At 42.5% G+C, this 19,607-nt stretch overlaps 1 protein-coding gene, 1 non-coding gene and 1 pseudogene across 6 annotated transcripts in view; 2 read left to right on the top strand and 1 right to left on the bottom strand.

Moving 5' to 3' along the window:
* The window catches only part of Kiaa0232 (KIAA0232 ortholog), a 68,604-nt gene that overhangs the window by 16,373 nt on the left and 32,624 nt on the right, over positions 1-19,607 (top strand). For all 5 annotated transcript variants that reach the window (XM_055623825.1, XM_055623826.1, XM_055623824.1 and 2 more), the window contains exon 2: positions 7,038-7,532. In XM_055623825.1, coding sequence (XP_055479800.1) covers positions 7,302-7,532 — 231 coding nt within the window. In that variant the 5' untranslated portion in view covers positions 7,038-7,301. The remainder of the gene's footprint in view (positions 1-7,037; positions 7,533-19,607) is intronic.
* Positions 11,669-11,785, bottom strand: LOC129689218 (small nucleolar RNA SNORA17; annotated as a pseudogene).
* On the top strand, positions 17,375-17,477 carry LOC129689193 (U6 spliceosomal RNA). The gene has a single exon (XR_008722061.1). It is a non-coding gene; the product is annotated as a U6 spliceosomal RNA (small nuclear RNA).

Genomic DNA, 19,607 nt, shown 5'->3' with positions numbered 1-19,607 from the left:
TGGAGAGATGGCTCAGCAGTTATGAGCACTGACTGCTCTTCCAGAGGACCTAGGTTCAATTCCCAGCACCCACATGGCCGCTCACAACTGTCTGTAACCCCAAGAGCTGACACCCTCACACAGACACACATGCTGGCTAAATACCAATGCTCATAAAATAAAAATAAATTAATTTAGTTGCTTAATTTTCCAGTAGTTTTCATCAATTTTATGTTTTTAAAATTAAAGACATTTTTTTATTTGTGTGTGTGTGTGTGTGTGTGTGTGTGTTGCTGCACATGCCTTGGTGTGTGTATGAGGGTCAGAGGACAATTTTTGTGGAGTTGATTCTCTCCTTCCACATTTATATGGGTTCCAGGATTGAACTCTGGTAGCCAGTTTTGTTCAGCAAGCACCTTTACCTGCTGAACCATCTCACCTGCCATAATTTCATTTTCATTCATTATTTTTCAAACAAAAATTTTAGGATTCCATCCCACTGAACTTTCTTTGTTTTGGGATTTTGTTTGGTGGCTGTGACTTTCTGCTTTAGCACAGCTGTCTATCTCAGTTACATATACATTTTCCCCTTTCGTTTGGCCCACGTTTTACAAAAATTTTTATAAACTGTTGAATATGAAGTTTACCCCTGCTAGCGAAAACTTCAAAAAAAACTTAAAAATTTTTTTAAGGGCATATAAACTGTAATTTAGTAGTCCCACTGAAGTTCTTAGCATCCAACACATCTATGTGAACTGAGCATCTACACTGATTATTGTAAAGTGAGAAGGTACACAAGGTTTTCTTGTGTATGTAGCTTTTCAAACCAGAGACATTAGTAGATTTTCATCAAAGCTTTTAGATCTAGGCATGTTTGACAGTTGCAGGGGCAATAGAGAATTGGGCCAGATTGGATGGGGACCCCTTCCCTTTTATTGACTCATCACACATATGACCTAGCTCTTATTTGTTCTGCTTTAATCCTTGTTCTACTTCTTCCTTTTTCTCCTCCTCTACCCTATTCTCCGCCTTTGTTTCTCTTTTTCCTTCTTTCTTCATCTTCATCTTAAGCCAGGCATGGCTAAATCCCAGTGCTTGCAGAGTCAGTAGCACAAATGGATTAAAACTTTAAAAAAAGAATGATTCATAAAAAAAGGAAAGATAATTATTCTTAGAAAGGTTTCAAACAGTATAAGTGCTGTTGAAATGTACTGCTACCAGCAGTGGGAGTCCACCCACCTGCCTCCATAACTCCTCCAGGCCATCAGCTCTGCCAGCACACAGACAATCACCATTTCAGCACACTGAGCCTATGACATCCTTATAGGCTGCTTTTGGCTTCTGGGGTAGGTTTCTTCACAAACGAGGCTACAAGGTTTTAAATCAAAACTGTGACATACTTCATGTCCTACACAGCAGAATGCTTAGGCCTTAGCAGGTGGTCAAAACTCTGTTGAACCAATGATTTCCTATTCCAAATACAAGAGAATAAACTCAAAAGTGAGGTTTGGGAGATAACAATATGGTAGCTTGTGGAGAAAACAACTGTGGTCACGCTGTGTGTCTACCAGTAGGGATGTAAGACTGTCATCCACGATTTTAACTCACCTTTACCACCCTACATGTACCACAGGCTTTCTGCTGCCAGGAACTGTGCACAGCACTGGCAACACAAAGAAAACAGCCCAAAGGATTTTCCCCTCGGTATTTCCCTAACTCTACTAGTGGGCTTTGGTTTCACTCCTAAGTATGCCAACTTACTTCCCAGTGAATCCCTCAGCCACTCTTACATCTCCTGGGAGTGCTTCTGTAGTACATGCCCCAAGTCTGAGTGTGTTTTAACTGGTCCTTCCTCGCTACAAAGAGTGCACTGCTTGTTAACACACCTGGTAGTCAAAGGTCTTCATTACTTGCAATTTTCTTCCCATAGTTATTTAAAATGAGTATCTATGGGGCTTTCACTAATAGAAGGATAGATGAATGGATGGATGGAAAGATGACTCAGGAGGTAAGGGCACTTGTCAACCAAGCCTTACGATGAGGACCCAGGACCCACATGGTAGAAGGAGAGAGCTGAGTCTCTCAAGTTGTCCTCTCACCTTCCACATGCATGCCTACACAAATATCCACACGTATACAAATAACTGTACTTTTGAAACATAAGTAAGTGGAGATGGAGGAGAAGAAAGAAGAGAAGGAAAAAAGAAACAGAATAGAATAAAAACAAGGATATCTGAAATCCTAAGACTCTGTCTTTCAGAAGCTGCTTTTTTGGGGAGGGTGGGGGGAGGCTGGGAATTCTAAGCAGTGTCTGCCCAGCTAACATGAGGCCCACAACATGATGTAGTTACACACTTGTAGACAAGCTTTACTTGCTCCCCCCACCTTAGCACACTCTTTGCCCAGCAACCATGAAGTGTGCCTGTACATGAAGCAATTACACACTTGTAAAAACAAGTCTTGTTTGCTGTTCCTGACCTTGACACACATTCTGAAGCAGACACTTCTCATTCTCTTTAGGAGGACTCAGCCTCCAAAGTCTATATGTAACTAAAACAAACAAACAAACAAAAAACTAAAAACAAACAGACAAACAAAAACACTAGCACTGGAAACAAGGCTGATGCTGTTGCCTTGCTTCTTTGTATCTGAAGAAGTAAACACAAAAGGACAGTTCTGTAGGCCTAGTTTTCTGCCTTGTTCTAGAAGTGTGTCAAGTCTTAGGAAATGAATAAAGGTTTTTTATAAAGATAATATAATTTAAAAAAACTTGTGTGGGACTGTATTCTTTTTATGCCAACAGGAAGAGCTGCATAAAGATTAAGCAGCTCCATTTTTACTAGCCAAGTAGCTGAAATAAACTGATGATCTATACTAGGAGGCACAAATTCTCCACTAGCAGCAGTTCTTTTCATACCACAGGACTGTTCTTAGATTACTGCCTGATACTAACTTAGTAAATATCTTTGTAAAATTGAGGCCTATGTAGGCCTGCTTAATCTTTATATTCAGGGTAGGGCTAATGAAGCTGCACTGGGCAGCACTTGATGCAGACTCATAACAAGTCCGGCTGCTGAGAGTCAGCGACTGCTAAATGCTCAGTCCGAATGGGACAATTGTATCAATTTTCTCCTTCCTCAAGGCTCAGGGAACATCATGGAAGAGGGGCTGGAAAGAATGTAAGAGCCAGAGGATGAGAAGCGCTGTGAGAGGACATGGATACTGCACTCGAGCTCTCTGTAGCTATAGTTCCCTGCCTAAGAACAAACTATTACATGAGTCAGCTTTCCAACAAGCAGCACTAATTGGATCAATGGGATACAAAAATAAATAAAAGGAAAAGAAGGGAAGGGGAAATGGACTGTTTTAGGTGTCAGAGAGAAGTAGGACGGAGTTGAACTGGCTATAATAAAAATACATTGTATGTATGGAATTGTCAAAGAATAAATGAAAATATTTTTGTTTTGTTTTGTTTTGTTTTGTTTTGAGATAGGGCTTCATCATGTAGACCTAGCTGTCTGGAACTCACTGTGTAGACCAGGTTGGCCTAGAACTTGACACACCACTACACTCACTGGCCTGTTTTTATTTAGTTATTTTAAAAGATAATTCCTTTATAAAAAAAAGATTCAAAATTGTATTGCATGTTTATTTGTGTGGGCATGTATGTGCCTCTGCATGTGTGCCACAGCATGCACATGGAGGTCAGAGACAACTTACAGGGGTCTCTACCCTGTATTTCAGGTATGGAATGTAGGATTCCATGACGAGTGCCTTTACCTTCAAAACTTTCTCATTGGCCCCTAAAGATATTTAATGAGGCAGTGATGGTGCACAACTTTAATCCTAGCATTGGGGAGGCAGAGGCAGGTGGATCTCCAAGTTCAAGGTAGCCTGGTCTATAGACAATTCCAGGACAGTCAGGGCTACACAGAGAAAACAACAAAAAGATATTTAATGAAACTAGCTACATCTTTGGCTGTCTTTGTTTTTTTTGTTTTTGTTTTTGTTTTTGTTTTTGTTTTTTTAAGTAGATCCACATTTTGTGTTGGAATACTTTTATTTTTGCCTAAAGGACTTGTCATATTTCCTGTAGAGCATGTTTGTTGGGAATAAATTCCTTCAGTTTTCACATGTCTGAAAAGTCTATTTCACCTTGGCTTTCCAGCTTTATAAATATGGAGTGCTGGGCTGACAGAGTGCTCTGGTGCTGTAAGTCTTGCCCCATTACTTGTTCACTTACACGTTTTCCTTTCTTTTACTCTGGCTGCTTTAGGATTTTTCTGTTGGTTACAGGTTTGAGTTATTTTATTGTGCTATGCCATTTTCTTCATGTTTTATGTGCTTGGTGTCCTTGACTGTCTTGCTTGTTTAATTTCTGTCAATTTTGAAAAGCTAGATATCAATTATTCAAATACTTGGGTATGTATATGTGTCAGTTTTTAGTCTGTTTAAGTGAGTTTATTTTTCTGATTTTTGTCTCCTGTTTTGAATAATTGTCAAATATTGTAAATTTTATCTTCTCAGGTCTTTGTGGTTTTGGATTCCATAAATATAGTTGGGCTTTGTTCTGAAACCACAGTAAAATTAACTGAAAACAGTTTGGTTCTTTGGGTCTTGTAAGATTTATTTGGGGACAGACATGGTTTTTAGAGCCAGGTTAGGGATATGTAGTCTAGAGATCAGTTCAAGGCCAGGCCATCATGATCTTCATGAGATCCTGTTTCAAAACATTACCACCAACCATCACCAATTAAAAAAAAAAGAACCAGCAAAAGATTTGTTAAGCAGGATCAGACTACGGGTTAGACAGTGCCTAATTATTTTAAATACAAAGACCAGACTTCCTGAGTTGTGAGTTTCTTGGCCTGAGTGGAGGTACTGCTTGCTGCTATTAAGGATCAGGCACTGATTCGTCCTTCACAGGGATTCCTCCTGTGCTGTGGGGGGCCTCTGTAACGATCTACGTGAGGCAAGAAGGAAATCTGATTCAGCATGACTCAGTACCCGGTGTTGGTTCAAACTTCTAGAGTCTAACATCGGACAGTTTATTGTAGGCATATTTAAATGTAGTACAATTTGAAAAAACAAGTTTTCTTGTGCACAGTTTCCTGAGGCATAATTACATTGAAGTTCTTTTCAAAGTGCACTTCTTCCATGAAGATGGGTTCTAGAGATAGGCTACATGTGTCATCTTATGGGCCTAGGGAGGTTCTGGGGTGGTCTCAGTCATACAGGTAGCATAGAGGTCATTTAGACTATTAGCTACTCCTAGTCTTGGTTGTATGCGCTGGGGGAACCCCTGGCTGTGTAGAGAATGCAAAGGCCACCTAGACTGTTAGCCACTTTTGGTCCTGCTTTTGGGAGCTTGGGGGAACCAGGTTATGTCCTGGCCCTACAAATAGCGCAGGGGTTACCAAGGCCAGTGTTTCTCAACCTGTGGGTCATGATGTTCTGCATATCAGACCTTTGTGCTCCCAACACTGTGCCTCAGTTTTTTACATGATCACACCCGTCAATAATCTGCTGACTACTCCAGTACAGCGCATTGCAAGTCTCTGATGTTTCTTTGTGCAGACCTCTCTCTAGGGCTCTCTGTGAGTTCAAGATGCCTAGATTCTCTTACTCTTCAGCTGTTTCGAGTCCCCTCAGTCTTGGCTGGTTTTCACTAACTTGTCAGCTTGCTTCAAGTGGACTAGGACTGAATGTGTTAATTTGTGATCTGTCTGATATCTTGTCTGGGGGCCAAACATTTAGTAAATGATTTATAGAAAATGTTTTAATTTTGAGAGACAGCTGGAAAATATCAGCTGATGAAAATCTTCACTTATATTTAACTACCTTTCACAATTTAAGAAAAGTAGTATATTAGTAAGGATTTTTGTAAGTAGCAAACCATTTAGTATAGAATTGTTTTCTGTGTATTTAGTGTGTAAATTTTACTGACACCTGGAAACTCGGGCTTACATCATTGTAGAGAGTGTCCGCCTTTCCCTGTAGATGCTGCTCAGAGTCATGCATGGTGGCTGAAGCTCACAAACACATTGGGCTGACCAGTGTTGCTTTCCCTGTTTTCATTTCCTAGTAGGCAATATAACTAGACTCTACTTTTAAAAACCCAGAACCAAAAGATAAAGAACAATTTATTTAATAAATCCATTATTGGACATATTGAAAGTGTGTTTAAAGAAAAAATGTTGCTGAATCAGAGGTCCAGCTAGGAGAGGCCACGGCAGGTCTAACAGTGCATTCTGTGTCTGCAAGTCAGGCGTGCTTCACCTCTAGTTATGACCTTCCTCATGACCAGCCTCATTTTTAGCCATACAAAATAATGACCTGTGAATTTAAATTTTTGTTTGTTTGTTTTTCAAGACAGAGTTCTTTGTGTAGCCCTTGCTGTCCTGAAACTTGCTTTGTAGATCAGGCTGTCCTTGAGCTCAGAAATCCGCCTGCCTCTATCTCCTGAGTGCTAGGATTAAAGGCATGCACCACCACTGCCTGGTAATTTTAAATTTAAGGATTGTTTTTTATGACTGTTTTGATAAAACTGCTATTTAATTGTTGTTTCCTTTATATTTAAGTGTGAACTAGTGATTTGCTGTAAACATTTCACCAGTCCGGTCTCTTTAAGATAGGAAATGAATGTTAGTGTCATTGGGCACAAGCAGATAATACCACCTTTTTTGTTCTCATTCCAGATGATACTAAGTTTTAAAATTTACAGTGTCACCCAGTTTAAAATGCCAGATACTCCACAGGGAAAACTTTGTTCCAAGTTACCATCTCCATTTTGAAAGGAGGAATACCTTCCTTTTAAAATCATCTGGATGGTGGTGGCTCACACCTTTAATCCCAGCACTTTGGAGGCAGAGGCCAGCAAGCAGATCTCTTGAGTTTGAAGCCAGCCTGGTCTACAGAGTGAGTTCTAGAACAACCAGGGCTGCTAGAGGACAGGACAGGACAGACAGTCTGGAAAAACCAATCAGTCAGTCAATAAAAATCATCCTCATACCTTTGTGTTTATATGTAACTCAGTTTTTTCTTTTTCATTTCTGTAGGTACTGCCAGAGACTGACATTGGCTTCAATGTGAAATGAAAGTTGAAAATGGCATCTCCATGTGTGTTGCTATCATGGTGTTGATTCACTGGTCATGCCTGAAGAGAGAAATTGTGCTGTAGAGAGCTGACTGCTGCGCGGTCACTGCTGTCCTCCATGCTCAGCTCCTCTCCCATCTGCTGGAGTGAAACCCTCTCTGGATACCAACACAACATACGCTGTACAAAATGCTTTGTGTTTTAAGGATGTCAGCAACCTAAGTTCATGCGCCCCGTCTGTACAGTTGTTGTGGATGGTTTGCCATCTGAAAGCACCTCACGTTCTCATCCAGGCCCTGTGTCTGTTTCTGACATGTCTCTGCTTCATGCATTGGGCCCAGTGCAAACCTGGCTGGGACAAGAGCTCGAGAAATGTGGCATTGATGCCATGATTTATTCACGGTATATTCTCAGTCTTCTGCTGCATGACAGCTATGACTACGACCTGCAGGAACAGGTATTCACATGTGTTAAATGCTTTGTGACAGTTGATAGCTGTGTGTTTATTTACATTCTATTGTGATGAAATACCCCAGGAGAAGCTTAGCATAAGGGAGACTCTGTTTATCTGAGTCAGAAATCCAGATTCTGGTTCTTCATGACAGGGAAGTCACAGTGGCTGAAACTAGAGAGAACTGGTCACATTAGACCCAGGCAAGAACAGTGAGCAGTGATGCATGCCAGTGCTCAGCTTGCCTTCTCCATTCTGTACTGTCCAGGATCCTCTGCTCAGGGAAGGATGCCACCCACAGTTAAGATGGGTCTTCCTGCATCAACTCAGTCAAGTCAGTCCTCCACAGTTCTCAGGGTGCCTTCATCTAGAGCAGTGGTTCTCAACCTTCCTAATGCTGCAGCCCTTTAATACTTCATGTATGGTGACCCCCAACCAGAACAATATTTCACTGCTGCTTCATAACTGTAATTTTGCTACTGCTAAGAATCGTAACGAGTTGGATGGTAGTGGCACACACCTTTAATCGCAGCACTTGGGAGACAGAGGCAGGTGGATCTCAGTTCTAGGCCAGCCTGGTCTACAAAAAAGAGTCCAGGAGAGCCAAGGCTCCACACAGAGAAACCCTGTCTCAAAAATAAATAAAATAAAATAAAATAAAATAAAATAAAATAAAATAAAATAAAAGTAACATTAATATGTGATACACACGATATCTGCCATGACTCCCAAGGGGTCTTGACCCGCAGGTTGAGAACCACTTATCTAGACAGTCTCTCACACGTGTGCCTTTCAGCTTGCCTCCTAGGTATCAAGTTGACAGTATTAACTGTACTTGTATATTCTTTTATTTATTTTTGAAGTAGAAGGGCACATGTGCCACAGCATTCATGTGGAGATCAGAAGACAACTTATAGAAGTTCATTCTTCTTTCCACCTTGTAGGGTCCAGGGACTGAACTCAGGTTGTCAGGCTTAATGGCAGGTACCTTTACCTGTTGAACCATATCACCAAACCTATATCTGTACATTCTTAAAGATTTAAAAATATTTTATGTGTATGAGTGTTTTGCTTTTGTGGATATATGTGCACCATGTGCATTTCTGGTGCTTGTGGAGGTCAGAAGGTTAGATATGTTCAATGAGAATTAAGGACATTTGTAAGCCACCATGTGAATACTGGGAACCAAACCTAGGTTCTTGGAAAGAGCAGCAAGTGCTCTTAATTGCTAAGCATCTCTTCATCCCCATATGTGTACATGCTTAAGACTTCAGGTACTCCAGATGAGAGCTGATCATTGTGTAGTATGAGAAATTTTCTTTCTAAATTCTGTCAGTAACATGATTGCAACAGAGTATCATTGTCTGGTCTACACTGACAGTTAACTCATAGACTTTTTCCCTATTGCTTACATTCTGACACAGGCTTTTGTCTCTCATCTGCACTAGGAATACATTGATGACCTTCTGCCTTTGCATACCACATCCCTGAATGTTCGTTTCTACTGCTAGGAAAGTTAGTCACATTTCTATTCTATTCCTTCCATTCCAGGGTAAATACTGTATTTATCTGGAAGAATGATATTAATGACAGTGTACAAGACAAATCAGTATTCTTAAAAGTCCTGTCAAGCCCATAACCTTACCAGATGTCACTGTATGTCACTCTCCATCATCATACATTTTATTTGATGTAGGTGTTGAATTTAAGGTCAGAAACCAGTCAAATGTTGATTCTCCAGAACAAAAGCCAAACCAAAACAAAAACCCTCACTCCCAGCCTCACTCTTCAAGAACTGCTGCCAGTTTCCTCCAGAAGGATGGTCTTCCCAAGTGCAGGAGTGGCCTTTACCTAACACTGTATGCAAAATTTTAAAACTCTTAGTCCAAAGAAAGGGGTATTTTGGGAGTAGTATTGTTTTAAGTCATTGTTGCTAACATTAACAGCAGGAGCAAATTTTTAAAAAAGCTTTTTATTGGTTCTTTGTGGATGTCATATTATGCACCCCAATCCCACACAGCTCCCCGACTCCTCATACCCTAAACAGAGAGAGAGAAAAAAAATCTTGTTGTGGATGCTGTAGTGTGTCACAGTGTGTCTCACAGTATACCCTTTTGTCCACATTTCTTTGCTTGCAAATGTTTATTGCAATGACGCCTTGGTCTGGCATAAGGCCTCTAGCTCTCTAGCAATACTACAACTCTACTTGGACTCCTCCTCGATATCCTATTATTGCCCTGTGTCATGGAGATCTTGTAATTTTGGACCTGTAGGACTGGCCCCCTTCATGCACACCAGTTTGTTGGTGGGTTAGATGTTCGGGTGGGCCAATTCAAAGCCCTGGATTTGGGTGTGAGAAGTATCTGAGCTGGTCAGCCCACTGGCTCTCCTGCTCTCATGACCTTGGGTGTGTTTCACCAGCACCCCCTTCTACCAAGGTCAGCTCCACTCTGTTGCCCAGGCGAGGTGCAGGGCCCATTCCTCTGAGTGTTACAGCTGGTGAAGGATATCGCCAGTTCTCTCACTCTCATGACCCTGGGACCAGCTCTTCTGCCTGCCATGGGTGTCAAGGGACAATGGAGAGGAGGAGGGCATCTCTCCCTCATCTGCACCACTGCACAGCAGACGAGAGGCAGGGCCAGCTCTTTTGCGCTCAGGCCCTTGAGGCTGGCTTATCTACAACCCCCACATCCAGGGCCAGGGCTACTGGCCTGCCCAGGTGAGGTACAGGGCCCACTCTACTGAGTACTGTAGCAGGTAAGGGGCATGGCCAGCTTTCCTGCCCTTATAATCCCAGTGCCAGCTCTCTTACCTGCTGTTGATGGCAAGGGGTGAGACTGGTGCAAGGCATCTTTCCCTCATCCATGCTGCCACCTTGCAGACAAATTAGAGTCAGTCCTCCCATGCTCACACTCTTGGGGCTAGTTCACTTATGCCTCTGCCATCAGGATCAGCTCTACTGACCAGGTGAAGGATAGGGTCAGGCATTTCTCCCTCAACCACACAGCTGCACAGCAGACATGAGGCAGGGCTGTCTCTAACATACTCAGTTCCTGGGCCAGCTCACCAACAACCCTTACATCTAGGCCTAGCTTTACTGTGCTGCCCAGGTGAGGTGCAGGGCCAGTCCTCACACTCTGGTGATCTTATGGCCAGCAATACTGCTTGTTGTAGGAAGCAAGGGGTGGTGGGGAGCAGCATCTCTCCCTCACCTATGTCACTAAAAAGCAGACAAGTGGTGGGGCCAGCTGTCCTACACTCATGCCTTCAGGACTAGCTTGCCTGTGCCCCCAACACCAGGGTCAACTCTACTGTGATGCCCAGGTGAGGTGCAGGACTTGTTCTCCCATGCACTGCAGCTGGTGAGAGGCAGGGACAGCTCTTCTGCTCGAGTGATCCCAGGGCTAGATCTTCCATCTGCTGCAAGGGGAGAGGGGAGGGAGGTTGTCCCTCCCTTGTCCATATCACTGCACGGGAGACTGGCAGGGCCAGCTGTCCCCAATTATATCCTCAGGGCAGCCTAACCTGAAACTCCAGAAATGTGCAGCTGGCTAGGAGTTGGGTCAGCTCTCCTGCCCTCATGCCCCCAGGGCCAGCTCTTCCAGGATACCCAGGTGAAGGGTGGGGCAAATTCTACACAGCCCTCAGACATCAACATGCCTCTGGGTGGCAGACCAGACCAGGGACCAGGGATGTCTGCCTGAACTTTGGTGATAACAGACTTCCTCTGCTGCAGAGCCACAGACTAAGACTCCCATTGGTAGCACAGGCAAGGACCCTACCATGATCCTACATGGGATCACCAGCTACTCACATCAGGCTGTTCCTCATTACCCTTGAGTCTCCAATTCTGTCTTTCTTCACTGTGCCAACATCTGCCTGTTTCTTATTCTCTTCCATTTGTCCACCACTTACTTGCACCTCTTAGTGGGGCCCAGGGTCTCTGTGTGTCTGGGATTGTCTCAGGAATGGTCTTTGGAGTGCTATGCCCTGCTCATGTGTTATGGCTCTTGTCAGGAGTCATTTCAGGCATGACCTGTCCAGCTGCACGGTGCTGGGCTGGTGGTTATCTCAGGCTAGCTCCTTGTCTGGGGCCTCATGGTGTTGGAGTGCTGGTTGCCTCAGGCTTGCTTTTTTCAGGGAATTTTATGCTACTAATCAGATGTCTACAGGTCAGAACATTGAGCATTAGACATTGCTGCTCTCTGACTGATGCAATGTGACACAGCAGCCACACCTACAGCACCTCTTGGGACAGGAGAAACACACTTTTATTGACAGGAATCTGGCTTTACACCACAGACACACACACACACACACACACACACACACACACACACACACACACGGCCCTAGTACAATAAATAATACAAAGGCTTTCTCTAAGGCTCCTAATATTTTCACACATCACTTGCCCAGAGTTGGTTTTCTTGTAGCTGGTGTTAGCATTTTTGGGTTGGGCACATCTATACTTTCCCGGCTTCTAGGTTACTTACTGCTCTAGCGAGGAAATAGGTCAAATAAGGTTTTGTCTTCTGTTTGTTTGTTTGTTTGTTTGTTTATTTATTTATTTATTTATCTATTTATTTTTATCTTTTGTTTTACTTTGATATCTCTGGCTGGCCTTGAACCTGAACTAATATTCCTGCCTCAGTCTTCCAAGTGTTGGGAACATAATATGCCTACCCACCCAGTTGAAGTAAGGTTCTGAAGGGATCAAAAACTTCATAATCAGCAAATGTGCTATTTTGGAATCAGCTTTTTAATTTATTGCTGTCTTTCTAGAAAATGTAAAATAGAGAGAGGCAGGTAAGATGTTAGTTCTCATTAGAAACTCATTGGAAGCATGGTCTTTCCAGAAATGAAGTTTCTCATAGATACTTCAGTTCATGGTGAATAGGTTGTTTTTAGTAAGACTTTAACTTCTCGCTTCTTAGAATTGTTTGTTAGGAGTCTCAGTCTAGAAGATTTAGTCACCATCAATACATTTCCTAAAACAAGGTGCTCATACATTAGGTGCTGTGAGGTGTAGAGAGTGAAGTGTAGACATGATCAAAGGAGGTGTAGGCTCTGACAGACTTGGTCGGGTGTTCTCTGGTTTCTTATTCATATAAAAAGTTGGGATCCAGTATCAGAGAAACAGTGTGTCCTCACCCAAATTTGGTCCTTCTCTCAAGTTCTGGTTCATTGCTTACAGACAAACAGACAAAAGCTGGGAAAGCACAACTATGTCTGGAGTTATAAGGAGGACCTATATGGGAACAGCCCTAAAGTACTATTTGGGGGTGGGTGTTGTGTATGTGTGTATGTTTAAATGTGTATGGGTACAAACAGAGTCCTATGACAGACATCAGATTAACTTCCTTAACTGCTCTCCACTTTATTGAGACAGGACTATTGAACCTGGACTTTGCCAAATCCAGCTTGCCTAGCAAGCTTGCCTTTGGGATTCTCTGACTCTACCTCTAAGTGCTAAGATTACAGTTGGCTGCTACCATGCCTGCCCAGCTTTTTACATATGCTGTGCAGATCCAAACTCAGGTCCTCACATTTGTACAGCAAATGCTTTATCCACTGAGCATCTCCCCAGTCACCAAAAGTACTTTTTTACTTAGCTCTGGTAAGACAGAGAATACTGTGTCTTGTCAGGGAAGAACAAAAAAAAAAAAAAAAAAAAATGGTTCTTGTTAAATTTATCTTCATTATGTTTTTTTTAATGGGTATAGGGGTGTGTGTGTGTGTGTGTGTGTGTGTGTGTGTGTGTGTGTATGTGTGTGTGCAGGTTCCCTGGAGACCTAAGAGGGCAGTTTTAGATGCCCTGAGCTAGACTTGCAGGCAGTTTGTGAGATACTCTGCACTGGTAATGGAAACTAAAGTGGGATCCTCTCAAGAGCAGCCAGTGCTCATGATCACTCTCCTGCAGTTGTCAGCCACCTATAAAGGTGGCAGAAACAAATGTGTGCTTAAAATCCAAACTACTCATTTGGTATAGAATTACTTTCCAGGAGCATGTACTGTTAATGGGAAATGTGTAAAATGAAGGAATGTATGTTGAATGTCCAAGTCAGAACAGCATCAGTGCTAATGCTGATGGTATGAACCTGAGTCTATATTCTGCACCAGTAGGCCATTTTATTTCATTTCATTTTTTGAGACATGGCCTCATGTAACCTAGTCTGCCCTTGAGCTCACTCTGTAACCAACAATGACTTTGAACTTCTGATTCTCCTGCCACCACCTTACAAGTGCTGGGATTATAGCTGTGCACTGCCATGTCCAGTTCATGTGATGCTATTAATTGAACCCAGGATATCCTGCATGCTAGGCAAGCACTCAACCAACTGAACAACGTTGTAGCTCCTTTGTTTAAATTAAAAAAGAAAAATGTAATAGTGTGTGTGGTTGCATTGTGAGTATGGGTGCCTAAGGAGGTGAGGAGCATCAGATCCTCTGGAATTGGAGTTACATGTGGTTGTGAGCCACCTGATGAGGGTGCTAGGACTAGAACTCATGTCGTCTGGAAGAGCAGCAATGGGCTTTTAATCTCACTAAGCCATTTTTCCAGCCCATTTACGTTTTTGTGTGTGTGTTTAAAAATATTTTTGTGGAACAAAAAAGTCTTGATGATAAGCATTACATTTTGAAGATTCAGGTTTTACTTTTTACTTAAATATTATAGCATTATACACATGTAACACAGTATTGGACAGAGACAACTAAGGATGGATCCCTAAAAGGTATTTGACAGTTTATAGAGCAACAAAACACTGGATTGGCCAGAGTTTGAGGACAGAGGTACCAGGGGTCTATGTGTGGACCAGGAAATAGTATGAGTCAGTGATGGAGCTGCGAGCGGAGAGCAAGCAGGGGAAGATACTGAAGAGCTGGCTCTGGTGTGGATTTGTAGTTCAGTCATTGAGGCAAGAGGCCAGTATTCCTTCAGCTAGCAGTGCAGAGCTACATGGTAGTGGGGATGCAAACTTTGGACACCTGAAGTCAGGGGACCACTGAGGGGACAGTCTATGTTTGGGGAAGACGTAGAGGGCAGGAGTGCATCCAGCTGCCCTGAAAAGCCATTTGTTTGCAGCTTTCTGTTTCTTCCAGCAGCACGTATCAGTTCTTCCAAGCAGGAGGATGGAAAGTTAGTGGATTAACAGACATCTTAGATTCTGGTCATAGTTTCCATTCATAAGTGCCTAAAAGGTCCAACTTGAACTGGCTTGAGGGGGGTCACCTAGCTGCACATGCGGAAGTTGGCTGGCCCTGCTTAGTTTGGTTGCAAGCTTCAGTGTCACTGGGGCTTCTGCTCTGCCTCTCTGGCTGCCACCTCCTTTCAGCTTGGTTTTGACCTGACTCCTGGTAGGGGCAGATGTTGGTGACACTGGGCATCATGTTCCCACACACCGTCCAGAACCACGGAGAGCTCATTTCTGACAGGTCTCCTGACTCTTGAGCAGACCCTTGAAGGCAGGCCCTCTACTTTGCTTTCAGCCATGGGGGCCTGAAGTGAGTGGTAGTGTGTGTGCTGAGGGAGGGGGAGCACAGTCTCATTCAGGCACACTGGGCTCTGTTCTTCAGGAGGCTGTTAACAGGAAGATGTGGGAGGCAAGGGTGGGTGCTTAGCAGCAGACGGCAGTGACACCAGCTGTATTTTAGAATACCATGTTCTTTTCTTCCTCCAGTTCCCAATCTCCTTTTTGACAGAAGACAGCATGAGGAAGTCAATCAAAGCCCTAACCTTATGTCACCTCACCAGTGTGTGTAGAAAAGCAGCTGCTAATAAATAGACAGTCGCCTGGGGAGTCTTCTGCCTTGTGTGCTTTTGGTACTTGATAATTGTGTTCTGCCTTCTGGATGAGGGCTTCAAAACACACACACACTCTTGATCTTTTTCAGTGTTTTGAGTGAACTGTTTGGTACATGTCTACTGATTTATGTTTGTCAACTAGTCTACTTTTAGTGGTGCATAGAACATAAAACAATAATGTGACAAAATAAACACATACATACATATCTCTCTCTCTCTCTCTCTCACACACACACACACACACACACACACTCTGAGGAAAAACCTGAAAGGGAAGGATTATTTTGGCTCAGAGTTTGAGAGATTTCAGTCTGTATCAGGCTGGTTTCATTGTTTTTACAGTGTGATAAAGTAGTTGCCTCCTAGTGTCTGGGAAGCAGAGAAGGAAGTAGAGTAAGGACAGTGGGGAGCAGTCAGGGACAAGATAGATCCTTGAAAGCACACCCTATTGATCCCCATTCTTGAAATAGTTCTTCACACCCTTACATCCCCCCTGCCCACCCCCCTTCAGGCCCCCGTGGCTGAAAGCAAAGTAGAGGGCCTGCCTTCAAGGGTCTGCTCAAGAGTCAGGAGACTGGAGTCAGGAGAAATGAGCTCTCTGTGGTTCTGGACGGTGTGTGGGAACATGATGCCCAGTGTCACCAACATCTGCCCCTACCAGGAGTGAGGTCAAAACCAAGCTGAAAGGAGGAGGCAGCCAGAGAGGCAGAGCAGTGACACTGAAGCTTGCAGCCAAACCAAGCATGTGCAGCAGGTGCAGCTAGGTGACCCCCTCAAGCCAGTTCAGCATGAACTCAGCAGTGGGGAACATTTGTACTCATTTATATTCAGTATAAAATAGTATTTTGGTCTGTTTATACTATAATGTTTTCAAATATGATTAGTTCACTTTCATAAATTAATATTGATTTTAGTAAAATGTTTAATAAATTATAACATATTACATAACACACAAAACAAAAATATGTAGTGGGAGAGCTCTTGAAATAAGTGGAAAGAACAGAACACAAAAATTATATGTGATGTGCTATATTTTTATGTAGCTTTTGTTGTAGGCTTTATGTTTCCAATTAATTCAACCTAAAACTCAGATGGTAAACAACTCTATGTGCTCATAATGTGGTGAAATTTTTAACAGATGTTCGTCATCAGTCTTACCAAGCCACTTCGTGTGCTTCAACAGCATGCCAGTGTATTAACAAGTGGGCATCAAGAAAAGACTCAGTTTTATAAATACCTAAGTAAACTCAGGCTTGCTGGTTAATGCCAGAATTTGATATTATCTGTGTGAGGACATTATCAAAGACAAAACACATAAAATCTCTTTATGAGTGACCATTAACAGGATAGTTAAGAAAGGCATCCAGATTGGAAAAGAGTCCAAAGCCATTCTCTAGTCAGATTTGACATAATTTTATTGAAAATAGGTGCCTGTTAAGGGATGATTATCCAGATTGGGGAGGGACAGATGGCTAGGGTTACACTGCAGTGGTAAAGCATTTGCCTAGTTTGTGGAGGCCCTGAAATTTGGGAGGGAGAAGGGTGAGGAGTAACTTAAGGAATAAAGACAGTTCATTTAAAATAGTTTTGAAAACAAAACATTAAGAATATATTTAGCAGAAAGGTGAGACTTCTGTACGAAAGCATTAAATGTGCAAAGACCTCAAAACCCCAATAAGTGGGAAAATGTGTTCATGATGAACAAACTCGGCATCATTAAGATGGCAGTACTTATGTAGATTCACAGAACCTTTTCCGCCTTTATATTGCAGAGTAACATGCTGATCCTAAAATTATATGGGAAACTCATGATATACACAATAGCCCAAAATTCTTGGAAACAACAAACAAAAAGACAGCAACTTTAGAGGATTTACTTCCCTATTTCAGATTTATTTTACAAGGCTCTCATAGTTTAGTCCTGGCTTATGACAAGGGGTCTTAAGTCATAATGAGCCCTTTCGTCTGTCGTTAACAACAATGAGGAAAGAACGTCCTTTCAGTGTATGGTCCTGGGGCCCCTGGATACCCACCAAACAGGATAAAGCTGTGCTCATGTACAATAAAATGAAGCAGTGCAGAGAAGATTAGCATGGCCCCTATACAGGGATGACATGCAGATTCACAAAGCATTCTATTCTATTTTTTATGATACTAAAAAAGAAAAATGAAGCTTAATTCTTGCCTCCTGCCATATTGAAGAGTTAACTCCCAGTGGACCAGACACTTGAATATAAGAACTAAAATCTTGTAGAAAGCCAGGCATGATGGCACATGCCTGTAATCCCAGCAATCTGGGAGGCAGAGGCAGGTGGATCTCTGAGTTTCAGGCCAGACTGATCTACAAAATGAGTCCAGGACAGCCAAGGCTACACAGAAAAATCCTGTCTTGGGGCTGGAGAGATGGATGGCTCAGAGCTTAAGAGCACTGTTCTTCCAGAGGTCCTGAGTTCAATTCCCAGCAACCACATGGTGACTCACAACCATCTATACTGGGACCTGATGCCTTTCCCTGGCATGCAGGTGTACATGTGGTCAGAGTACTCATGTACATAAAGTAAATAAATCTTAAAAAAAAAAAAACAACAACTTGGTGTTGGCAGTGATTGCTTAAATGTGAGACAAAAGACTCCAGGGGACATGTAAATTAATAAGCCCTTACCAACCTTTGGCACTTCAGATAACACCATCATGGAGGTGAAGATGTGCAGGCAGGTGGGTTAGGACTCTTGAAGCTCAGCATGGGGGAAGGCCCCATGTTCCATTTGTCACAGACAGTGCACAGGAAGGGGGTTAGCATCAGTTGTCATTACAGGTGGCTACAGTAAAGAACAGACAGTCAGAGATGTTGGCAAGGTGCTATTGTGACTGTACAGAAGCTGCTTTGGAAACTCCCTAGTAGTGCTTTAGCGATCAAACACAGTTCAAATGAAGTCTAGCATGTCTTTCTGTCTGTCTTCTTCTATCTGTACCCAAGAGCATTGAAAATTGGTGTCTATGCCAAGACATGCCTTTGAGTATCCATAGCAATGTGGCTGCCAGTCAAAAGGTGGAAATAACTCAAACATCCATCTGTGGATGAGTGAGTATACAAAATACACTCCAACCATACAGTTTATATTAATTTTGTCCTATATAGGAATGAAATACTGATCCATGTTATGAAAGCATAGATGAGCATTGGAAACATGCTAAGTGGAAGGCTAAACCTAAAGGTCAGGCATTTCATGACTTCATTGTTAGCATCTGGAATAGTCAGGGCTGTGCCTGAATGGGAAGTAATCAGAGGCACAGGGTTTCTTTTTAGGTTGAGGAAATGTTTAAAGTTAGATAGTGATGCCTTTTGTGTAGCCTTGCGGGTACACAAAAACCAAAGAAAAAGTAAATGTTTGTTTGTGCAGGCCCGAGGTTCTATCCCCAATACCAAAATTAAGCAAAAGTTTACATTGTGTAAATGTCAGTATTATACCTAACCTAAAAAGATGTTGTGGGGGCGGGTATGATGACATTTATTTATTTGTGTGTGTGATTTTGTATGTATGTGTGTGTGTGTTTAGAGGCATGCCACAGTGCATGTTTGTAGAAACCACAGGACAACTTGCAGGAGTTGGTTGTCTCCTTCTACACTGTGAGTTTCAGGAATATAACTCAGGCTGTCAGGTTTAGCTGATGAGCCATCCATCTCACCGGTGCTATGTTTGTTTCTCAAACAGTCGCACCCTGTAGCAAATAGTCTAACTACTCACTGTGTTGTTCAAGCTGGCCTGAAGCTCATGATCCTCCTGCCTCAGCTTTCTAAGTGCTGAGATTGCAGATTATGTGCCATGATACTTTTCTCCTAAAATGGTATATTTTATGTACATCTTGCCAAATTTGTATCTTTCTGGAAAGGAAAAAGATCACTTTACAATTACATATTTGTAATTATTGAGTTTGATTTGTTTTCTTACAGTAGTTTTGTTATGTTACCCAAGCTGGTCTGGAACTCTACGTTCAAGTCATCCTCCTGCCTCAGTCTTTGCATATCTTATATCTGGGACCATAGCTTCATGATTGTGCCTCGCTTGGGTAGGAAATGCTCACTTTCAAGTCCAGTCAGTCAGATGTTATCTCTGTTCTGAAAAGTTAGTCATCTTTTAGCGTGGAGATCCGCCTAGGGCCTCTGTGCTAGAGCCGTGCAGCTGTGACAGCAGCCTGCAATCACATCAGCAGTACACACCATCGTTACTGACTTAGATTTAAATTTTCATCAGTACATTTTTTGGAAATATTTC

The sequence above is a fragment of the Psammomys obesus genome, unplaced genomic scaffold, assembly GCF_907164565.1.
Source record: "Psammomys obesus unplaced genomic scaffold, mPsaObe1.curated_primary_1811, whole genome shotgun sequence".
NCBI lineage: Eukaryota > Metazoa > Chordata > Mammalia > Rodentia > Muridae > Psammomys > Psammomys obesus.
This window is presented reverse-complemented; position numbering and strand designations above follow the sequence as displayed.